The sequence below is a fragment of the Miniopterus schreibersii genome (assembly GCF_964146895.1).
Source record: "Miniopterus schreibersii genome assembly, chromosome: 15".
NCBI lineage: Eukaryota > Metazoa > Chordata > Mammalia > Chiroptera > Miniopteridae > Miniopterus > Miniopterus schreibersii.
In genome coordinates, this window is record NC_138115.1 from 12842092 (window position 1) to 12861666 (window position 19575).

At 53.3% G+C, this 19575-nt stretch overlaps 1 protein-coding gene across 2 annotated transcripts in view; it reads left to right on the plus strand.

The window, feature by feature from the left end:
- The first annotated feature begins 491 nt into the window (after positions 1-491).
- Positions 492-19575, plus strand: part of FAM3D (FAM3 metabolism regulating signaling molecule D) — a 30634-nt gene continuing 11550 nt past the window's right edge. The window contains exons 1-5 of one of the 2 annotated variants that reach the window (XM_081159608.1): positions 492-787; positions 10112-10162; positions 11964-12071; positions 15216-15236; positions 18852-18969. In XM_081159608.1, the coding sequence (XP_081015734.1) occupies positions 10150-10162; positions 11964-12071; positions 15216-15236; positions 18852-18969 (260 nt within the window). In that variant the 5' untranslated portion in view covers positions 492-787; positions 10112-10149. Of the gene's footprint in view, positions 788-10111; positions 10163-11963; positions 12072-15215; positions 15237-18449; positions 18503-18851; positions 18970-19575 lie in introns of those variants that run through there. The other variant, XM_081159609.1, reaches the window with a different exon arrangement.

Consider the following 19575-nt stretch of genomic DNA (forward strand, 5'->3'; position numbering starts at 1 on the left):
GGGCGGGGGGGCTTTTATCACCCAAGCTCACTCTCACTCTCTCCAGTGGCCCTTGAACCCCCCTCCTTTGCTGCCCCACCCCAACCCACAGTCTGTCCGCAGCCCTGCCCCAGGCTCACCTCCTCCCTGCTTTCTCCAGCAGCCTCCACCCTGACCCAGGGCCTCAGACCAAGTGACAGCACCTTCACGAACCCTAACTCCACCCCCACCCCCACTGTGTCCCCAGGGCCAGGGGAGGTTGTCAGCACGGGTTTGGTTTGGAGGGGGGCGGTGCTTTGTGTGTTTTGTTTCGTGTTTTCAGGCAGCGATAGTGGTAGATGGTTCCTTATTAAGTTGCTCCGATTCCCAGCCTCACCTCCTCCGCCAAGGCCTAGAGAACTCTGGGGAAGGGACGCTCACAGCCTGGACCCCGGCCAGGGCTCCCAGGGGCTCCTCACAGGGCAGGACTTTACACCCATTTCCTGCCTTTGAGCCCTTACACTAACTTCCTCCTTCCTGGTGAGGCTTTTTCACAGGGCAGGGAGAGTTTATGGCAGGCCTCTGGGAAGGAGGGCAGAGTCTGGGCAGGGCCAGGAGCAGTTGGCCAGCCCAGGTGATCCATGAGCCGCTCCGCCTGCTCCGGGCCTGCGGCACCCACAGGGCCCGCCTGGGAGGCCCCAGCCCCTCTGAGACCAGGAGGCCAGACCCTCTTACCAGGGCGGTGGTTGGTTGGCTCGGACCTGAGGCCCCAGCCGGACCCTCTCGCCTTCTCCACCGCAGCGGGGAAGTGGGATCCTTGAGCCCTCAGGTATGTTCCTACCAGGATGCAAAGGGCAGTACCGCTGGGTGCACATTTTTGAGAGAAAAGAAAAGGAAGGTGGGGTGGAGAGAAAATAAGAAGTGAAAGCGCCCGAGAAAGATGGAAGGAAACGGCATGTGAAACAGATTTCTGAGATCAGGCCGAGGAAGGCAGGCAGATTCTATCTGAGGGGCCAATTCTGATCAGTTAAAGGGGGACCATGATAAGGATTCGAGGCCGGCTCTGACTTAGAGCAAAGGTATGCCGTGAGTAATTAGCTGTGCCTGCCAAGGGCACCAGAAAGAGGCGGGGTGTGAAAGCCTGGGGTTTGATAACTCACAGGGCAGGCATTTTTCCTTAACCATAGAGGCCTCTTGATATTTCTTCATTCATTCACTCATCTGGTCATTCATAAAACACGTTTGACAGTCAACTACGAGCCACACAAAAATCTGAAGAATGAATGAAGAGGGAAAGAATGTTGTTCTTTGGCCCCAACTCTCATTTTTCTCAAAAAATAATGGTCTGAAAGGTTACAACATAGGTGCATGGTCTTGAGAGGTTTTCTAGCCATGTAATGTCAGACTGACCGTTCCTTTGATTAAGACTGGATTTTCTCATCCTTAAAATGGGAGTGATCACCTGGATGTCCCCTATTATTCGCTGTAGTTCTCACTGTCTGGCATCTAGATTAATAACCACCAAGACACACGCAACAGCACCGACTGTGTGCCAGGCTCTGTGCTAAGTACTCTCTATATAACAACACATTTAATCTTCACATCACCTCCATGAGGAAGGCACTGTTACTACTCCCATCTTGCAGGTGGGAAACCGAGGCACTGAGAGATTAAACAGCCTGCCCGGGCAGTGTGCTCCCACCACCACGCAGCACTGCCTCCATGATGTAGCTGATTCTACATCCACGGCTGGAAGAGAGCGGCGCAGGAGTATCTTTCCAGATGATTCCTTCAATGAGCAATTTAGCCTGCATGTCAGATAAACAAGGATTCAATGATTAACAAGACAGGATAGCAAAGCAGACATGGTCCTAGCCAGAAAGTAAAAAAGCAACTTGTACAGATATTCGTTTCCAAACAGTTTTGCCATGCGCTGTAAAGGAAGTAGCCCGGGAATCGGGAGAGACTTCTCTGAGATTAAAGTTGCAAAGGAATGCTAGCAGGGGTAGGAGGGCAGGGTGGGTAAGCATTTGGGCACAGCAGAATCTAAGAGAAGCGGGGGGGGGGGGCGCAGGAGGGGCAGTTCTGCACAGAGAAGGCAGGAACTGGTGGTGGGAGGTGAGGTAGCAGGGTGGTCGCCCCCAGGCCGAGTACAGCTGTGGGGAAGAGTTGGGCTTTGCCCAGGGTTTGCTCCAGTCTGTCCATCTGTTAGAAAGACAAGATTCTGAAGCCAGGCTGGTCTCATCCGAGGAGGAGCAGCTGCTACTTGGGTTCTGTCCTATGCTCATCCTTCACAAGCCTCTTTCCGAGCCCAACTCCATGTTTACATACAGAGCCAGCAACTCTGTTCCAATAAAAATTTGGGAGCCTACAGAGTGAAGGGGCCCTTCCTTGGGCCAAGGGGTGGGGGGATGCTTGAAGCCATGGTTTGCCAACATGTTGGGCTGGGCAGGCCTAGCAAGGCTTCCAGTGGGCAGCGGCCAGCCTGTGTAAGGGTCAGTAGGCCCAGGCCAGGCGGAGTCCCACAGGGCAGGCCCCCTGTGACCAAGAGATGGAACCCACTCATCAGGCAGGCCTGGGCCATGTGGCCACCCCTGGAGCCAGAATGGGGCCAGCCCTGCCCAACTGCACAATGGTATGAGGTCAATCATTGGAAGAAGGGAGAGTGGATGCTGGACAGACAACCGAAGTAATCGATACCCACCAGAGCTACTTCATCGCCACTGCACACACCATCCTACTAGTGTGAGTCACTTTCTACTTGGGCAGGTCACCTCTCTAAGCCCCAATTTCCTCATGGATAAAGTGCAGTTAAGAAAATAACCTGCCTCCCAAGACTGCTGGGAAGATTGAATGAAACGACACAGGCTTCAAAATGGGCAGACTAACTACCATAGCACTTGTTAGAATCATTATTATGATTATTAGTAAGATTCTTTCTCCTTCCGAGATCTCTGGATCCCACACCTCCCCGGGGAAGATTTATCTCCCAGCGCCTTCCCAAGGCCCCGCCTGGGTTAGTCAACGCAGCCTCGACCCAGCTGCCTCCGTGGGAAGGCGCAAAATTACCCACTGGGTCCGAGGTGAATGCCTCATGCTCGCCCAGCTGAGGTGCCTCAGGCGGGCCAACAGCGGGCCTGCGGCGGTCAGGGGCGACCCAGATGCTCCAGGCAGCCCTTCCCTGACCCAGTCGGTCCTCTGTGGGGCCCACAGTCAGTCAGGCGCTCAGCAAAGGGGCACAAACCCGAAGATGCCCAGCAGCCCGGGATCATCCCACCCTCGTTCCCCCTCCCCCCCAGTGCTGGAGGGGAACAGGCTGCACGTTTGGCCAGACAACCTGCTGCCCCGTCAGAGCCTGGAGAAGCCCCTCCCCATCCGAGCGCAGCTTCTCTCACCCTGGACAGACAGACCTCTGCCTCCTTGAGAGGGAGAATGGAGGGCACGGGGGACATCCCCAGGGAGAGAGCAAGGGGCTGCTCGCTTAACTGTCAGGAGCACTTCCTCCACGCCGTATTCCTTGGGTACATTCTCTCACTTAATCTTCGCTAAATTCAAGATTGTGATGGCCGTGTACAGACGAGGAAACTGAGGCTGAGAGAGGATTATGTCCGCAGACAGATGGCAGCACCCAGATGGTGCTCTGAAGCTCCCACTCTTAAGAGTCTTAATATTATACGGACTTGCAGTTCCCAAGCCAGAGGAACCTCTGCAAACCCAAAGGTGCAAATATGGCTCGAGCTGCCACTCACTGGGGGCCTCCCGGGGGCTGGGCACTGCAGCACCTGCAGGCGATAATCTAGTCAGGTGCACTGGGAGCAAAGTCGGCCCTGAAAACCCACGTGGACACCGAGAGCAGGACGCTGGGCCCTGCAGAGCGAGCAGGGGCCTGGTGGAGCCTCCCTGCGAGGAGGCAGGGGTGCAGGGAGGGCCGAGGGGCAGAATACTAGGAGCTCTAATCCCTTGGGAGCCTTCCCGCCCGCCCAACCCAGGCAGGCTCAGGCTGAAGCCCGGCAAAGGGAGCAGGGCTCATGTCCACCTTAGGCTAAGAGGGGCCGCACCTGGAGTTGGGGTCCGCAAACTACGGGCCACAACCAAATCCAGCCCTCCACCTGTTTTGATAAAGTTTTATTAGAACACAGCCACATTCTTTCATTTCCATACTGTCCACAGCTGCTTTCCTGTGACAATGGCAGAGCTGAGTAGTCGTGACTGAGAACATACTGCTCACAAAACCCAAAGTATCTCCTCTCTGGTCCTTTCTAGAAAACTTTTGAGCCCTGGTCCAGAGAAGTAGAACAGAGCGTGGTTGAGAACGTGGGCTCCTGGGTTCATCTCTGCCTAGGTTGGTCTCTGAGACCGTTTCTTCCTCTGACTCTGTGCCTCAGTTTCCCCAAACTCCTCACTGAGCTGCTGTAGGATTAAGTTAGTTAAAAGAAGGCAGGGTCTCACCCCAGTGCCTGTTGTCTTAGTCTGGAGAACATTTCAGGAACTTGGTGGGCAGGAGCCCTGAGAATCCTGTCTCTTCACATTTTCCTGCGTCTCCTGCTGTGGGGCCCTGTGTGGCCAAAAATTCTGCTGCTGGCCAGAGCTGGAGAAAACCATGAAAACCAATAAATAAAATTAAAACAGGGCATAATGGAAATAATGGGCTTATTTCCTTCTGAAATAAATGTCACTGGGACAAACTGTTGGAGCCACTAGCCTATTGTTTATAGGTTTATTCAGTTTATCTCCCTCTGTATTGGGGACATGATTAATCACTGCCTATAAATACTGGGAGTTTACATAAAGGACCGGACACAGGCCTGGGCTCCGATGGCTGTAAACTCAGGACAGAAAAAACTCTGCAGTTTCCACCCCCACTCTCCTGTGCAATGACTCCCTGCCATGCACGGAGGAACAGAAAGAAGCCAGTGGGAAACCAGATAGTGCCCCCTGCCTTTGGTGACATTTTAATCCACAGAATTTCCAGGGATGGTGAGAAAAATGGCCTGAGCTGGAATTTCCAGAGGAAGGAGTTGGAGCCTAATGTCTAAACAGATCCTCTGGACAGAGTTCAGCTTTGGAGACAAATGTTAGGCCTGAGGTAAAAAGGAAGTACTATAGCTATTTAGATACCAGAGCAGCTCCTGTTTTGTCAGTTTTTCTTCACTTATTTTCTTTTCCAAGCAGAAAGCCACTCCGTCCTTCTGACAACACTTACTGCACATCTGCTGTGTGCCTTGGTGTCGGCACCAGGGATGTGGGTGAGGAGGGCACTTGAGAGCCGCTGCCTGGAAGGGAGGCCAGCCCCCAAGTCAGGGCTGACCAGGGACCAATGGGGTTCCTTAATGGGAGGATCACTGGAGTGCCAGGGAAGGGCCAGGAGCCAGGGTTCAGAGAAGGCTTCTTGGGGGAAGAGCTGCCTCCACGCTGACCCTGTTTAATTCTTCCTGCGCCCCCTCATCGCCCTCAGAACAAAGCCCAAGGCCATTCCCCCAGTCCTTAAGACCCTAATAATTCACTCTGTACTCTACCATCACAGTACCACATTCTCTCTCTCCTCTGAGCCTCCACACATACTGTTTCCTCTTCCTGGAACACCTTCCAGGAGAACTTCATCTCCCTAGATGTCACTTCCTCCAGGAAGTCTTCTCTGATAGCCCCCAGGCCAGGAGGTCCCCTGAAGGAACCCCTCCTAGAGCACCTATCCTGCTGCACCATGGCCATTTACACTGTGTTTCTAGTAGGGGTGAACCTTGGTTCCCTGCCCCAGCCCTCACCCCAGCATAGTGATTGCTCAGAGGAGATTCTCAGGAAATATTGTAGGATGAATAATTAAGTAGGATTTTTTTTTAAGATGTCACAGAGATCCCCAAATAACTCCTGTCCAAGCAGACTCGAACGGCTCAGTGCTGCTCAGGGTGTGACCCCTGTGACATCTCAGGCTTGTCTGTGGGGAGAGGGAGGCCTCAGCCACATCTACTGTGTTTCCTCTGGTTCATGGAGGCTGCTGCTATGGGGAGGACCCATTTCCAACCCACTGGCCTTGTGCTCCACACAGAGAAGGCCCCACTCCTTGGATCACAAATATCCTGGGAAAGAACCTGCACCCTCTTCTGTTCTCGGCCAAAAAAGTGCTCTGCTTGCTTCGTGGGGTCTGGCATGGCTGGGGCCGCAGAGTGGCCGCACAGATGCCATATTTGCCATCCTGCCCCGAATGTTCAAGTTCTAAATGAAGCAGAACTCAAGCTCTCAGTGGTATTTAATCAGCATCCTTGAGGTCAGGACAGTTTCTCAGTGCAGGCTCATCCTTTGAGCTCCAATTGAAAGACTTTTTTCTAGAGTCAATCAAGCTTTTTCCCGGGCACGCAGAACTCCCTCGTGCCCATCCCCTTCCTTGTTGGGATGTGATGGGCGAGGGCGAGCCTGGGACCTGCTGCCTGCGGTGGATGGTGTGTGCCCCAGCTCTGTCTGCACAGCTGTGAGACCCTGGGCATGTGACTCCCCCTCTTCAGGCCTCAGCCTCCTCCATGGGCGCATGGGGACCAAGACACAGCACGCATGCCATGTGTTTGCCATTTCTTCTCCCAGGTGTATCTAAATGGGCTCTTTCTGCTTTCTGGAATTTGGGCAGTAATTTGAGGTGTGCCTGGGTCAGAGAGGAGGAAAGCTGGCTGCCAGCAGGTGCTGGAAAAACTGAAGGACTAAAGCTAGTGAATGCCCAGCCATAAAGCTGCAGCTGTTGCCACTTGCAACCCTTTCTCTGAACTCTCTGGCCCCTTAGAAATGACCTGGTAACATCAGGTGGAACCTGTGGCTAATGCCCATGTTGGGAAAAGTGCAGAGCTTGTTCACAGAGCTCAGTTTCCATTTTACCTGGGACTTAGGGCTAGTGCTGACCCTGGATCCTCAGGATGAGCTAGGAAACAGCTTTGGAGTGTTGTCTTTCCAACAGCAAAGGCATGCTGGGTAAGGACCAGCAGACAAGGGAGAAATGCCCAAGGGAAGGAGGCAGGGAAGGGCAGTCCAAGTGGAGAGAAGAGCATGTGCCAAGCTGGAGAGGGGGAGAGCCTCCCTCAGGGCAGTTCTGGGTGCTAGAGCAAGTGTGGAGTAGGGGTAGCAGGTAATGAGGTTGGCAAGGTCACCCTCATTCGGGGTCAGATCTTGCAGGGCCTCATAAGCCACGTGAAGTACTTGGGCCTTTATCCTGAGAGCAATGGGATGCACAGACCAGATTTAAGCAGGGAAATACCCACTTATTTCTCCACCAAGGTGGTCCCCTCAACCCTCCCAGCCTAGAGAGAGAGTAACCCTCTCCCCACCCAGCTTGATTCTGGGGCAGGTCATGGTTGACCTGGAAGGCCCCTTTGTACAGGGGGCTCCAGGAAACAGAAGGAAGCTGGTGTCCCAGCTCCTATGGGGTCATTAAGAAATGTCACAAGCAACCAGGTAGCAAGCTACAGTGATGGCATTTTGGTTCTGCAGAGAACAAACATCCGTGTGGGAACCTGCCATGGAGGTGCACTAGCAGAAAGCAGCAGGTGGCGGGGCTGCCAGCAGGGAGGAGCCAGGCGGATGTCAGCAGGCCAGCAAGCCCCATCTAGACAGGTGCCTCCCTGCCGCACGCCCCTTTCAGAACAGGTGAATAGCATCACCCTCATTTTACAAAAGAGGGAGCCAAGGCCCAAAACACACAACTAGTAAGTGGCAAGCTCAGGCCTGTCTGATCACGAAGCCCGTCCTCTTTCCCAGCATCACGGACCTTGTGCTGCCCGATTCTTTTGGAACCAAAGCCACACCCACAGGCCCCACTGCTCAAGCCCTTGCATTTGCATCTTCTGGTGGGACTTGTCTGCAACAGGAGGCGATGTGCTGTAATGGCTGGGAAAGAGGCTTCAGCAGCCCCGGACTTACTGACGTCTAGCTTAGCATCATCAGGGGAAAACAGCCTCTCCCCCAGTTTCCATAAACCCATCCAAGGAAAAACTCTGATTGGCCCATCAAGCAACCACACAGGGAGGGCAGGAGGACGTCTCTCCCTGTGCCCTTGCCCCAGACCTTCCTAACCTGAATAACAGGTTGGGACATCTCAGCAGAAACAAGGAGGAAAGAAACTGTTTGGAGTTTGGGTGGCTGCAGAGATAATTCTTGTCCCACCCGGCCTGCATGCCTGTCCCAGGGGCCATCCTCCCTCCCTCCCCACCCCCAGCAGACCAGTCCTGGGCTTCAACTCCAGAGCTCCTACGGGCTGGCAAGGTGAGCCATTCGGGGGCTCGGGGGAGCAGAGAGCTCTGCAAGTGCTGAGTGGATGGTCGGGGACTCACCAGGAGGGACACTGGGCTGGGAGAGCCCTCACTGCCCCTGTCCCTCCCCTGCCCCTGCTCTGAAGCCAGAGTCCCTGCTTGGCAGGGGCATGGCAGCGAGACACCAGCTCCCTGCCCCGGTATGCGCCCCACCCTCTGTCTCTTCTCTTTCTCTGTCCACAGGTTACATTTCGTTTTCCCTTTGTCCTCCTTGTCCCTGTCTCTTCTGCCTTGTGCTTTCTCTCTTTCTGCCCCTCTCTCACCACCTCCCCCTCCCCCCTCTCCTCATCTGTGTCTCTAGTCTCTGTCCCTGTGCATACCCCCTGGGGATACCCACGTCTGTCCATTCGTCTGTCTACCCCCCTCTCCCTTCTCTCTGAACCTGTCCATGTCCTTCCATCCTGCCCGCCCCCAGCTATCCTAAATAGTCCCCGCACAGGGGACCCCACACAATGTCCTTCAGGCCTCATCCAGTCGCCTGGGCTCCTCAACTTTAGAGGTCACCCCAAGGACATTCAAGAGCATAATATATTTTTATGGAAATAAAAAAGTTGGTCTCTTGAATTTCAGGAAGTTAACTTTTACAAAATCTCCGTGGGTGGGGCCAGGTCACAGCTCAGCTTTCTCACCTAGAAGGCCCTAGACCGGTAGGGCCAGGACAGTGGAGGATTTTCTATAATTCTCAAGAGGGGACATGGATTTGCCTTTGCTACTGCTGTTGTTTAATATCAAGGACAGACCCAGCCCAGCCACCTCAATCCCAAGGCCCCTGGCTCATATCTGGATCCTTGGCGGTTGGGCTTTGGACACTATGTCTGTTGAGATAGATTCTTGGGGTAAAGAAGATTCCAGGATGGGTGGGGGGTGGGAAGAGTAGTGGGAGCAAGTCACTGCCCTCAGAGGCCATCAGAAGCCCTCATCTGGCTGTGGGATCTGAGACCTGGGACAGTTATCTCCAGCCCCCATCTGCTCCCCAGCATCTCCAGAGCCCTGCTGGGGTTTTCAAAGCTGCCCGATCACTGGTAACTGCCTAGCCTCTGGGGCTTGGCACAGGGGAGAGGTGGGCCCAAGGATGATCATCCCCTGCCAGGCATTTCAACTATCCTCTGACACAAAGCAGGGGCAGTGGGACCCTTTGGGGACTGGGCAGCCAGAGACTGGCATCCAGATTCTGACTCTGACACTTGCGAGCTGAGTAACCTTGAGTTTAATGATGGTGAGTGTTAGTTACTCACCCCAAAAATGCGGGGGTGGGGTAAGGAGTAAAGCAGATAATGCATATACGGCACCCAGCACAAACTCACCTGTAACTCGGGTCCTGATTGCTCTTCATTTTGCTACATCAGCAAAGATCTCTTAAGTTCTGGTCCCCGATGGTTTCCATGGGGCTAGCTAGTTCAGTGTCTCTCAGTGACTGGATGGATAGTCGGATGGATGGATGGATGGATGGATGGATGGATGGATGGATGGATGGATGGATGGATGGACAAGTGGGTGGGTGGGTGGATGGATGGATGGATGGATGGATGGATGGATGGATGGATGGATGGATAAGTGGTGAGTGGATGGATGGATGGAGATGGATGCGGAAATCAATTCTCCAAGAGACTGTGGCTGACACACTGCACCTTACTCTACTTTCTAATCTCTACATGTGAAAAAGACATGTTCAATATAAAATTCCAGTGAAGGAGAGGTGGAGGCAGAGAGGGGAAAAAAGAAAACTGCTCCTCTGTTCATATGGCAGATGGTGAGGAACCTCTGAAAGGACGGTGACCTCAGTTAGAGACACCCGTCCCTAATCTTCAGTCTTGTTCACGCTCAGACCCCAGACACCAGTTTCCAATTTGATTTTCTTCTCTCCACAGGCTACTGCTGAGCCCAAGCCACTCCTCACCTGGACAGGATGAGAGTATCAGGTAGGGCTCTAGGATTCTAGGGCTCAAGGTTGAGGTCCGAGATTGGTTTGGGAACCATTTTCTGTCAGCAGTGTCTGCTGTTCTGGACTCGGAGGTCATTTAGCTGTATCTTTCTCAAGTGGTCAGGCCAGAATCACAGGAGGAAGCCAACCCAGGGTGAGCCTGGAGGAGTGGGAGAGGTGACTTTGCCTCTAGGCTGAAGGGCTAGGAAAACTTTGGTGCAGGGACCCCAACCTGGCTGGGAACATGGGGAGTCCTAATCTCAGAAACACCTAACCCTGGTTGGAAATTAGGGGCAAAATATTTGCTTCAAGGAAGGCTCTACTAGGATCCTCATGCCATAGGGCTGAGCATGAGGAAGAAGCCTTTGCCTTCCAGTCTACACCTTCAGGCTGTACCTCCTTTGTACAGATAGAGAAACTGAGGCACCGAATAGGAAATGAGCACAAGTCACTGACATTCCAAAACAGCTGTGAGGGAGTTAAGAGCACAAGTCACAAAGTCAGCTTACAGGCCTGAGTTCAAATACCACGTCTATCATTTATGAGCCAAGTGACCGCCTCTCTGAGCCTCAGTTTTCTAGTCTGTAAAATAGGAATAATCAGTAGGATCCAATACAGGGTTTCTGTGAGGATGAACTGAGATAACGCATGTAAAAGCTGTTGGCACGGTGCCTGGCACGAAACGAGAATGTGTAATATGATCCCCAAGAGAAATCCTGGGTGCCTACCCCACACTGTGTCCTCAAAGATGAGGGCCCCCGCACACCCGCGCTCCACCCCACAGGATCCAGGGGGCCTTCTCGCCCACCCCACGTAGCCTGAGACCAGCACAAGGCCACAGAGCTGAATTCAGGGCTGAGGAGAAGGGAGATGCCGAGAGGGAGGTCAGGCGAGGAGTGAAGGAACTTGCCTGATGGTGAGAGTAGACTCGGAAGGCAGCAGAGCCACCAGAGTCCTTGAGCAGGAAGGTGTGTTGGAGCCCGCTTCTCACCCTCATGGAGAGCAAAGAGCAGGACCAGGAGCTTGGGGTGGTCCATCCCATGTGCGGGGTTTTCCCCACTGATGGGAGGGGGTCCAGCAGCAATCTTTCCGTGAGGCAGGGGAGGCCACCTCAGCAAGTCCAGTGTGTGTCCTGTACAGAGCTATGTATGGCTATTTGATTGGCTATCAAGGGGAGTTGATGGCAAATGTAAGGGGACAAACCCCACTCCCCAAGTCACCCTGGAGGCTGCCTACTGGTGACAACTATCACATTTCTGCCTGTAAGCCATGGGCTCAGTGGCAAGGGTGTTACCACGTCCACTCTGTGGCTGAGGGACTCCAAGTCAGAGAGGACAAGTTCCCATCCAAGGTCACACAGCGGTGGATGGCTGCCCCAAGCACTGGCCGTGGCCTCCCCGACCCCTGTGGCAGGGCTCAGCTCCAGGGCTGTCTGCAGCAGAGCCCACCTCCTGCCCTCCTGCCGCGTGTTCCCAGGCCTCACCCCTAGAGCTTCTCTCTGGAGGGCTCCAGGAAGGTGTGGTCTAACTTTCTCTCCCTGTGGTCCCACTTGGGGGAATGCAGCCCACCATTTTGCTGCGTGATCTCACCATTCTCATGATCATGTGGTTCACACTGCTCTCTCCTCGTGGGCCCATTGGACTGGTCCACAGTATGGACGTGGTGTGGATCTACAACGTGGGGTCTCACGACGTGGTCTCCCTTGGGGATCTGGCAAGGACTCACACGGAGTCTCGCTACATGACCTTGCGATGTGGCCTGGTGCTGTGGGCTCATGTCAGTGTCTCCTTGCTCTGCAGGATTGTTTCGTTTCCTGTCCTTCATCTTTGTCCTGATTATCTCATTGATCTTAATCCACAACTACAGCTACATCAGCAGGAAAGCCATCCGTCTGCCCCGCTGGCTAGGTGAGTGCAGCTCACTGCAAGGGGCAGGGCCTGTGGACCAGGGCTAAGGAAGGGGCTGAGCATCTATCCCTCCCTCCAACCTTGTTCCCTCCTCCTGGGGCCCTCTTCATGCAGATCTCCCTTTGGCCAGCTCCGCTTAGCCTTCAGGCCTCTGTTCAAATGTTACCTCTTCATATGCCATCCCCTACCACCCAGCTATAGCTCCTCCCTCCTCCTCCCACTTTAGCCTCTTTCATGTCAGCCCATTTCCTTTAGAGCATTATCATCAATGTCATTTATTTATTTGTTTACTTGGTTGTTGTCTATCTCCACCCTCTGGAATGTAAACTTCCTGAAGACAGGAAGTTTACCTTGTGTACATCCATCTCTCTAACCCCTGGTGCAGAGCAGATGCTCAGTAAACATTCAATAAATAAAAGAAAAATGGGTGGATCGGTGAGTGATACATGGATGAATGAATGATGGTTGGATGGGTGAATAGATGGATGGATGGAGGGGTAGATGATGGATGGGTGATGGATGGGTAATGGATGAATGATGGATGGGTGATGGATGGGGGTTGGATGAGTGATGGATGCTAGCTGCTTTACACCCATGGTCTCATTTAATCTACACAAATGCCCCGTAGGGTGCTCCATGTTGTGGCTGTGGAGTGGACTCATGCATGACCTCATGTGGTCTGAGAAAAGAGAAGCTTCCAAATTCCCCCTTGTAGATGTCAGAATAGGAATGGGAACCCAAGTCTCCCAGATCCAAATCCTGTCAAAGGAAGGAGATAAAGGGGAGGGATTTATGCCTCTGAACTTGTCCTCTTCAAAGACCAAGAACCACCTCCAGTGACACAGTCAAACATAGTAACATATAGTGGCCCAGGTCAGCTCATAGCTTCACAGCAGTGAGAAGCCAGTCATGCTGTCTTTAACACAAACTCCCCACAGTGGAGTCTCAGATGTCCCTTACCTCATCCACTTGTCAACCAGGGCTCATACCCAGGTCAGGATGGTTTATACAGATGCATGGTGGCCACCATGTCCCCAGGCCCGGGGCACTGCTTTTACAGACGAGAGATTGACTGGGCTGTGCTGATGGCCTTGGAGGAGATGGGCCCAGGTCAGTGATGGAGGCTAAGGGCAAGAGTGAAGACCAGGAGTGTCCTCTAGAGGAGAGAGCCCCAGCCTGAGGTGGGAGAGGAGACAGTGTTTGAAAGGAGACGCCAGAAGTTGTTTGATAAATCAACACCTCCAGCCAAAATCATCAAGCGACTTCTCTGTGTTAGGTCCCAGACCCTGAAGTGAGGAACACATGGCCCCAGCTCATGGTCTGAGCTGGGGAGACAGACTTAATTACAAAATATACAAAAATGAGAGTGCATTAACATGATCCAGAGTCTCTAGAAATGCTTACAACGGCAGGAAATGTACCAATGGGAAAAGTGACCATCAAAACCCACTAGAATTTGGGCCCCGGAAGAGGTAACACTCACTTACTTCAGAGGTTCCTAACCTAGTTGCACAGACCCCACCTTGTAGTTAATGCATAATATAGAAGCAATATTACTAGAGTACACATTTATTTTCTAATATTTTTATTATATATTAATATACAGTTGGTTTCCTTTCTAATCCAATCTATTTTATTTCATGATTTAATAACTTGCAGTCTGTTACAATAGGAGGTACTAAGTGTGTCAAGAGAATTGGGAATTAATTTATTCATAGACTTTCCCAAGCCACCATAGGGGCCTATAGCATAGAAATCAGGAAATTAAGAACTCCTGATTTACCTGGCAAACTGGGCAGAGTTCTTTCAGGTGGGAGGGACCAACCCAATTCTAGTTTAAATATAATGGAATGTCTTGTGTCATAAAATTGGGGAGTCCATAGATATTGGGCTTCAAGTGTGGCTAGATCTAGGGGCCCCCACAAAGCCTCCAGAGTCTCTATGTCCTTGGGCTCTGCTTGCTGCCACTTAACCTCATTCCATGGGTAGCTTTATAAGGTAGGAGTGATGGCTACATCTCTCCAGATGCTCATCTTCTCGCTGAGCTGAAAGAAGCATTTCTCTCTCCCTCAAGGCATAAATCAGCCCAGGGAAGGACTGTCCCAGGGGAATACAATATTATGACTGGTCCAGCAGGGGTCCCATCCTACTCCTGGAGTCCTGGAGGCAGGGGGAAGGGGCACTCCAGGATGAACAGCCCCCTGATGACCAAATAGAAAGTGTTTCAGTGTGAGGGTCCCCCAAAAAAGGAAAGTTCCCACCCCAAGAATTTCTGTGGCCACTGGGGGCCCTGCCCTCTAGGACTCACTGCCAGTATGGTGGGAGACCTAACATGGAACCCCAGAAACAACCAGGATACAGTGCACACGAGACGTCAGGAAGTGACCACGGGCCCTAAGGCCCAGCGCGGACAGTCGGTGCTGGGGGAAGTCAGAAAGGGACACTCCCACATGCTGACCAGCATGAGCCACGCCCTCCGGCCCTTCACTGAAGCTAGGTGCCAGGTGCTGGGCTGGACCCTCACAGCTTGACCCCACTGGATCTTCACAGACTGTGAGAGCGGGCGTGATGGCTCCCCTGTGAAGTCAAAGGGAGCTCACACCCGGTCACACAGCCAGGAGCAGGGCTCAAACTCCGGTGGGTCTCACAACAGAGCCCTGCTTCTCTTTAATCATGAGAGAGTCATCTACGTGTGTTTCTGTGTGTCTGCACGTTCATGTGTACATGAGTGGACACGTGTGCCTTTGTATGTGTTAGTGCATCTGCATGTGTCTATGTACATGTACATGCTTGTGTTTGTGCATGTGTGTGCAGGTATGTGTGTGCATGCATGTTGTGTGTGTGTGTACATGTGTGTTCATATTTATATATGCTTGTATGTGCGTATATTTGTGTATGTGTTTGCGTGTGTGTTTGAAAGGGTATCAGCAGCAAGTGAGGAGGACTCCCAGATGAGATGGGACTTTTAGCTCATTTCAGCACCCGCCATGGGAGGGGGACTCTGCTCGGCCAGGCTGACACCACTCTTCACAGTTCCCACAGTTCCCTTCTTCCCACTCTCTAGCCCCCAGCCCCCAACCTCCATCCTGAAGGGAGGGCCCAAAGCCCCTTCTCTCTAACCAGATTCGGTCTTCTCTCCAACAGGTCAAAGGCCCAAGGAGATCCGTAAGTACCTCCCCTGCACCACTTTGCCTTAGGATGAGATGACCCAGGGTCTCTAGTCCCAGCCCTGCAGGTCCCAGAAAAATCTCCTTTTCCAGAACCTATCTGGCTCTCTCCTCCCATAGCTCAATGTGTCTTCTGAAGCCCCTGAGCCCCGTGGCGATGACCCTTCTCAGGCTGATAAGAACAGCTCAGTTGTCCCCCTCCCTCAGTCCTCCCTCTGCAGTCTGGACTGTGCCTGTCCCTGCCTCACCTGTCTCAACACTTGGCCCAGCACCACTGCCTCCCCCTCTCTAACTCCCCCCACCCACTGGGAGCTATGAAGGTGGGGGGGGGGTGCTTGTTATCACCATGGCAATGACCCTACGATTGGCTCATGGTTCCCACTTCAAAGAACCATACCAGTACCACGCAGGGCACTACAGGGGCCCCAGAGGCAGACAGAAGGGGGTGCTGACTATTTATTGGGGTAGAAGTGCCAACTGTGCCAAGAGTGGTGGGGCAAAGTGTTCTGGGCTCCAGGAGGGCCACCCTTGCCAATGGGATGGGGTCAGGGAAGGCATCAGGGAGGAGGTGACTCTTCAGCTATTCCTTGTGGAAGCAGGAACAGCCTATGCAAAGGCCCAGAGGCAGGAATGCTGGGGCTCCAGTGGAGACCTTGACTGCAGAGTCAGGGATGTAAGGAGTGGAGAGTGGAGAGAGCACTGGGAGGGCAGGAATGCTGACACCTCCAAAGCTGGGCACTGCAGGTGTCTGAACAGCACAGACCCAGCTCCCCAGGTGCGGAGGAGGTGGAAAGGAGAGATAGTAATGATGATGATAATAGTTACAATAACGGAGTGCCTAATGTGTGCCGGACAATGTATTCAGAACTTCACAGGCATCTCATGCAATCCTCACCAATCCTATGTAGGTGCTGTAATTATCCCCATTTCATAGATGAGGAAACTGAGGCTCAGAGAGGTGAACTCTCTTGGCCAAGGTGGAATGGGTCAACCTCCCCATCTAGTCCAAAGCCTTCCAAGAGGCAACACCACCATGCCTCCCCCTCCCCCTGACACACGGTGACCAAGCAGGAATGCAGCTCCAGGAAAGGGATTTCACTTGACCCAAAGGCCTGGGAGGCCCAGTGCACTGTGGAATTACTGTAAAAATGAACACAAACCATTCACCCTACACCCGAACCCCAGCTACCTGAAGCCTCCTGAGTCATCCTCTGAATTGGAAACAGAGTCACAGCATCTTGGTGCTGAACAGACACTCAGATGTCCTCTGCTGGGAAGGTGGCACATGCAGGCACACCTGCTGCCTGCCTCCTTGCCCACTCCCATGGTAGGCATCACCCACCAACCCCAGCACTGCTCCCCTCCAAGCCCACAGGCGGCCTCTAATAGCAGATCATTGACATTAAGAGGCAACCTATTTGACACCCCTGATCTGAACCAACTGCCTCCTTTTACAGTTGCCGAAGGCAGAGAGGGAAATTCCTAGAGAGTTGCACAGCAGATTTCTGAGGAGCAGCCCAAGCTTTCTGGCCACATATCCCCAGCACTCAGTTTCATGCCCTGAACAACAGCACCTGGGCTCCCACAAGGGTTGGGCACTGGTGGGGTGGCACTGAAGCCCAAACTCAGAGAGCAAATCCCCTGCCTCCCAGTGGCTGAGACTCCTGGGCGTCATCTCCTTCATCCCTCAGCTTGACTGTGAAGGCTGTATGGTCAGAAAATCAATTCTGGAAAAGCCTGTTTAAGCCGACCTGTTGACATGGGGTTTATCAGCCTTAGCTGCAGTTGATTAGGCTCCGGGCAAACTCTCGGGTGGTTCCCAAGGCCTGGAACACACCTCCAGCATAGATGAGCCCCTCTGGCCTTGAGAGTAAACAGGCGTCTCCATGATGGGGCACGTGGTCAGAGGTGGGGCTCCGAGGTTCATAAGAGAAGTGGACCCCTCCCCAGCCTCATCTCAGCCAGCCCTGCTGCCAGGGGCTGGGACCCTTGTGGAGGGTCCTGTCCCATCTCCAGCCCTCTCTCTGAGCCATGGGCCTGGACACCCACGCTCTCTGGAACAGCTCCTCAGGGTATCTCTCCTCCCAGCCCTCACTCTCTGGTGACCGTGTCCCTATTGAGCCGTGGATACACTCATTGGTTGGGTGTGCTGGAACTCAGGGTGAAGGGACAGAGAGCCTGGGACAGCCATCCACTCAGATCACCAGGGCTGCCCACTTAGCCAAGGGGACCAAAACCCAACAGAGTGTCCTGGCATGGGCTGCATTCACTCCTAAAAAGGGGCACCTTTTCCCACTTGGAAGTGCCACAGACATGCCAAGCCTTGCACCTGTGGGCACTTTTTCCTGATTCTTATAGGGGCTCCCTATAGACTGGCAAGGGCCCTGGAGACGCCACTCATCCCTAACACATCCTCCCTCCCGCCTCCCGGCCCCGGCCCAACGCTCTGAGTGGTCATCAAATGAATGACTATGTCCTGCGTGCCTACTCTGTGCCAGGCACAGGAGCTATTGAAATGACTTCACAAGATAATAAATATAAAGCACTTGTCCCACGCACAGCACACAGCAGACCCTCTGCCTGTGCCACGTCTCTGAGGCCTGGGGGTTTGCCCCAAGCCCGCGTGGCCCGGCTCAGCTCAGCCGCACGCGCCCAGGGGCTGGAAGGGAGGCTCTGCCCAACTACCACTTTCCCTCTGCAGGTAGATTTTCTCTAATTCATGTTTATCAGTCCTCCCTAATGCTACCTTCTCAACTGTCAGGGGGTGTTGAAAACATCCATTAGTATAAATTAGAACCTGCCAGGCTGAGGGCACAGCTGATGTCCCAGCTTGCAAAGAGCCCACCAAGACCGAATGGTTCAGCAGCTGTGTTTGGGGGTTCATCTTACGTGTCTCCTCTTTCGTGGACCTCCTGGGTCGGCCCTGTGAGGGCCGTGTGGAGAGGACACAGGTCTTAACAGCAGCTGCAATAATCAGAGCTGCCACATACTGTGTCCTCAGTGGGTCCCAAGGACCGTGCTAAGCACTGAGTGGGAGGCCCGACACTGCCTACCTGTTCCCTGTTGTATCCCAGGGTCCAGCCCACAGTAGGTGCTCAACAAATGAGTGATGACTGGGTGATAATAAGAAGAGTAGTCATTAGTAACCTGTGCGCATTTATTCCTCACAAGAGCCCAGTGGGGAAGCTGCCATAGTTATCCCATTTTACAGATAAGGAAGTTGAGGTATGAGGAGGTTGAAGACTTGCCCAAGGGAGCCCACTGGTGAGAGACACTCTTACCCACCATGCTAGGGCCCCAGGAGATTGTCAACAGAGACCTCTCTGGAGGACAGGGAGTTCAAAAAGCTGCTGTAGCCCCAGAGAAAGGTTCTCAAGGGAATCTTTGCATCACGATGACTGACATTACTAACACTCATCACTCCCCATGCACTTACAGGGGCCTGCATTGAGTCGGGCACTGTGCTGGAGCTGGGGCTGGGGCTGGGGCTGGGGCTGGGGCTGGGGCTGGGGCTGGGGCTGGGGCTGGGGCTGGGACTGGAAGCCCAAAAATGAATTCTGGGGTGGCCCAACACACAGCTTCTGCCACCAAGTCTGGCCTGTTCCCTCCCCAGGGGTCATGAAGACCAAGTGTAACCTCAGTAAGTCCTGCCCTGCCAACTTCTTTGCATTTAAAATCGTCAGTGGGGCTGCCAACGTCGTGGGCCCCTCCATATGCTTCGAAGACCACATGTAAGTACCGGAGGAGCTCCTGTGTATTGTTTCATTCATTCATTCATTCATTAACTAATTGAGAGACCTCGAGACCAACCCACACCTTCCACATGCTTCCTTTTGCTCAGGGTGGGTGAGCCACAAATAACAAAAATTCTAACAGCTTCTGTGCCTGCCAGCACCTGGCTAAGTGCTTACAGCACCTTCTCATTCAACCCCCCAGCACTCCCAGAGGTGAGGCTATGCTTATCCCCTCCATAAAGATGAGGAATCGAGGGTCAGGCAGGGTCACTCAGCTCACTGGTGGCAGAAGCAGGATTTGAACTCAGGTCTGTCTGACAGTCAAGCTGCCGGGCTTCCTAGGAAGAGAGATGTCTATGGGGAGGTTTCAAGATCAAGATCCAGGCATCAAAGTCTGAATCCAGGAGGTACCAGGACATCCAGGTGCAAGAGAAAGACCTGGGTAGTTAAGGCCGTGGGACAGCAAGTTTCTCCTACAAAAGCCAGAGACAGGGGCTTTCGTCAGGATCCTGAACCTAACGCCTCCTTTCTTAGGCAGAGCAGGGACCTTAGTGGTTCACGTACCTAAAAGGCCAGAGACAGCGGCTTCAGGACCAGTTGCAT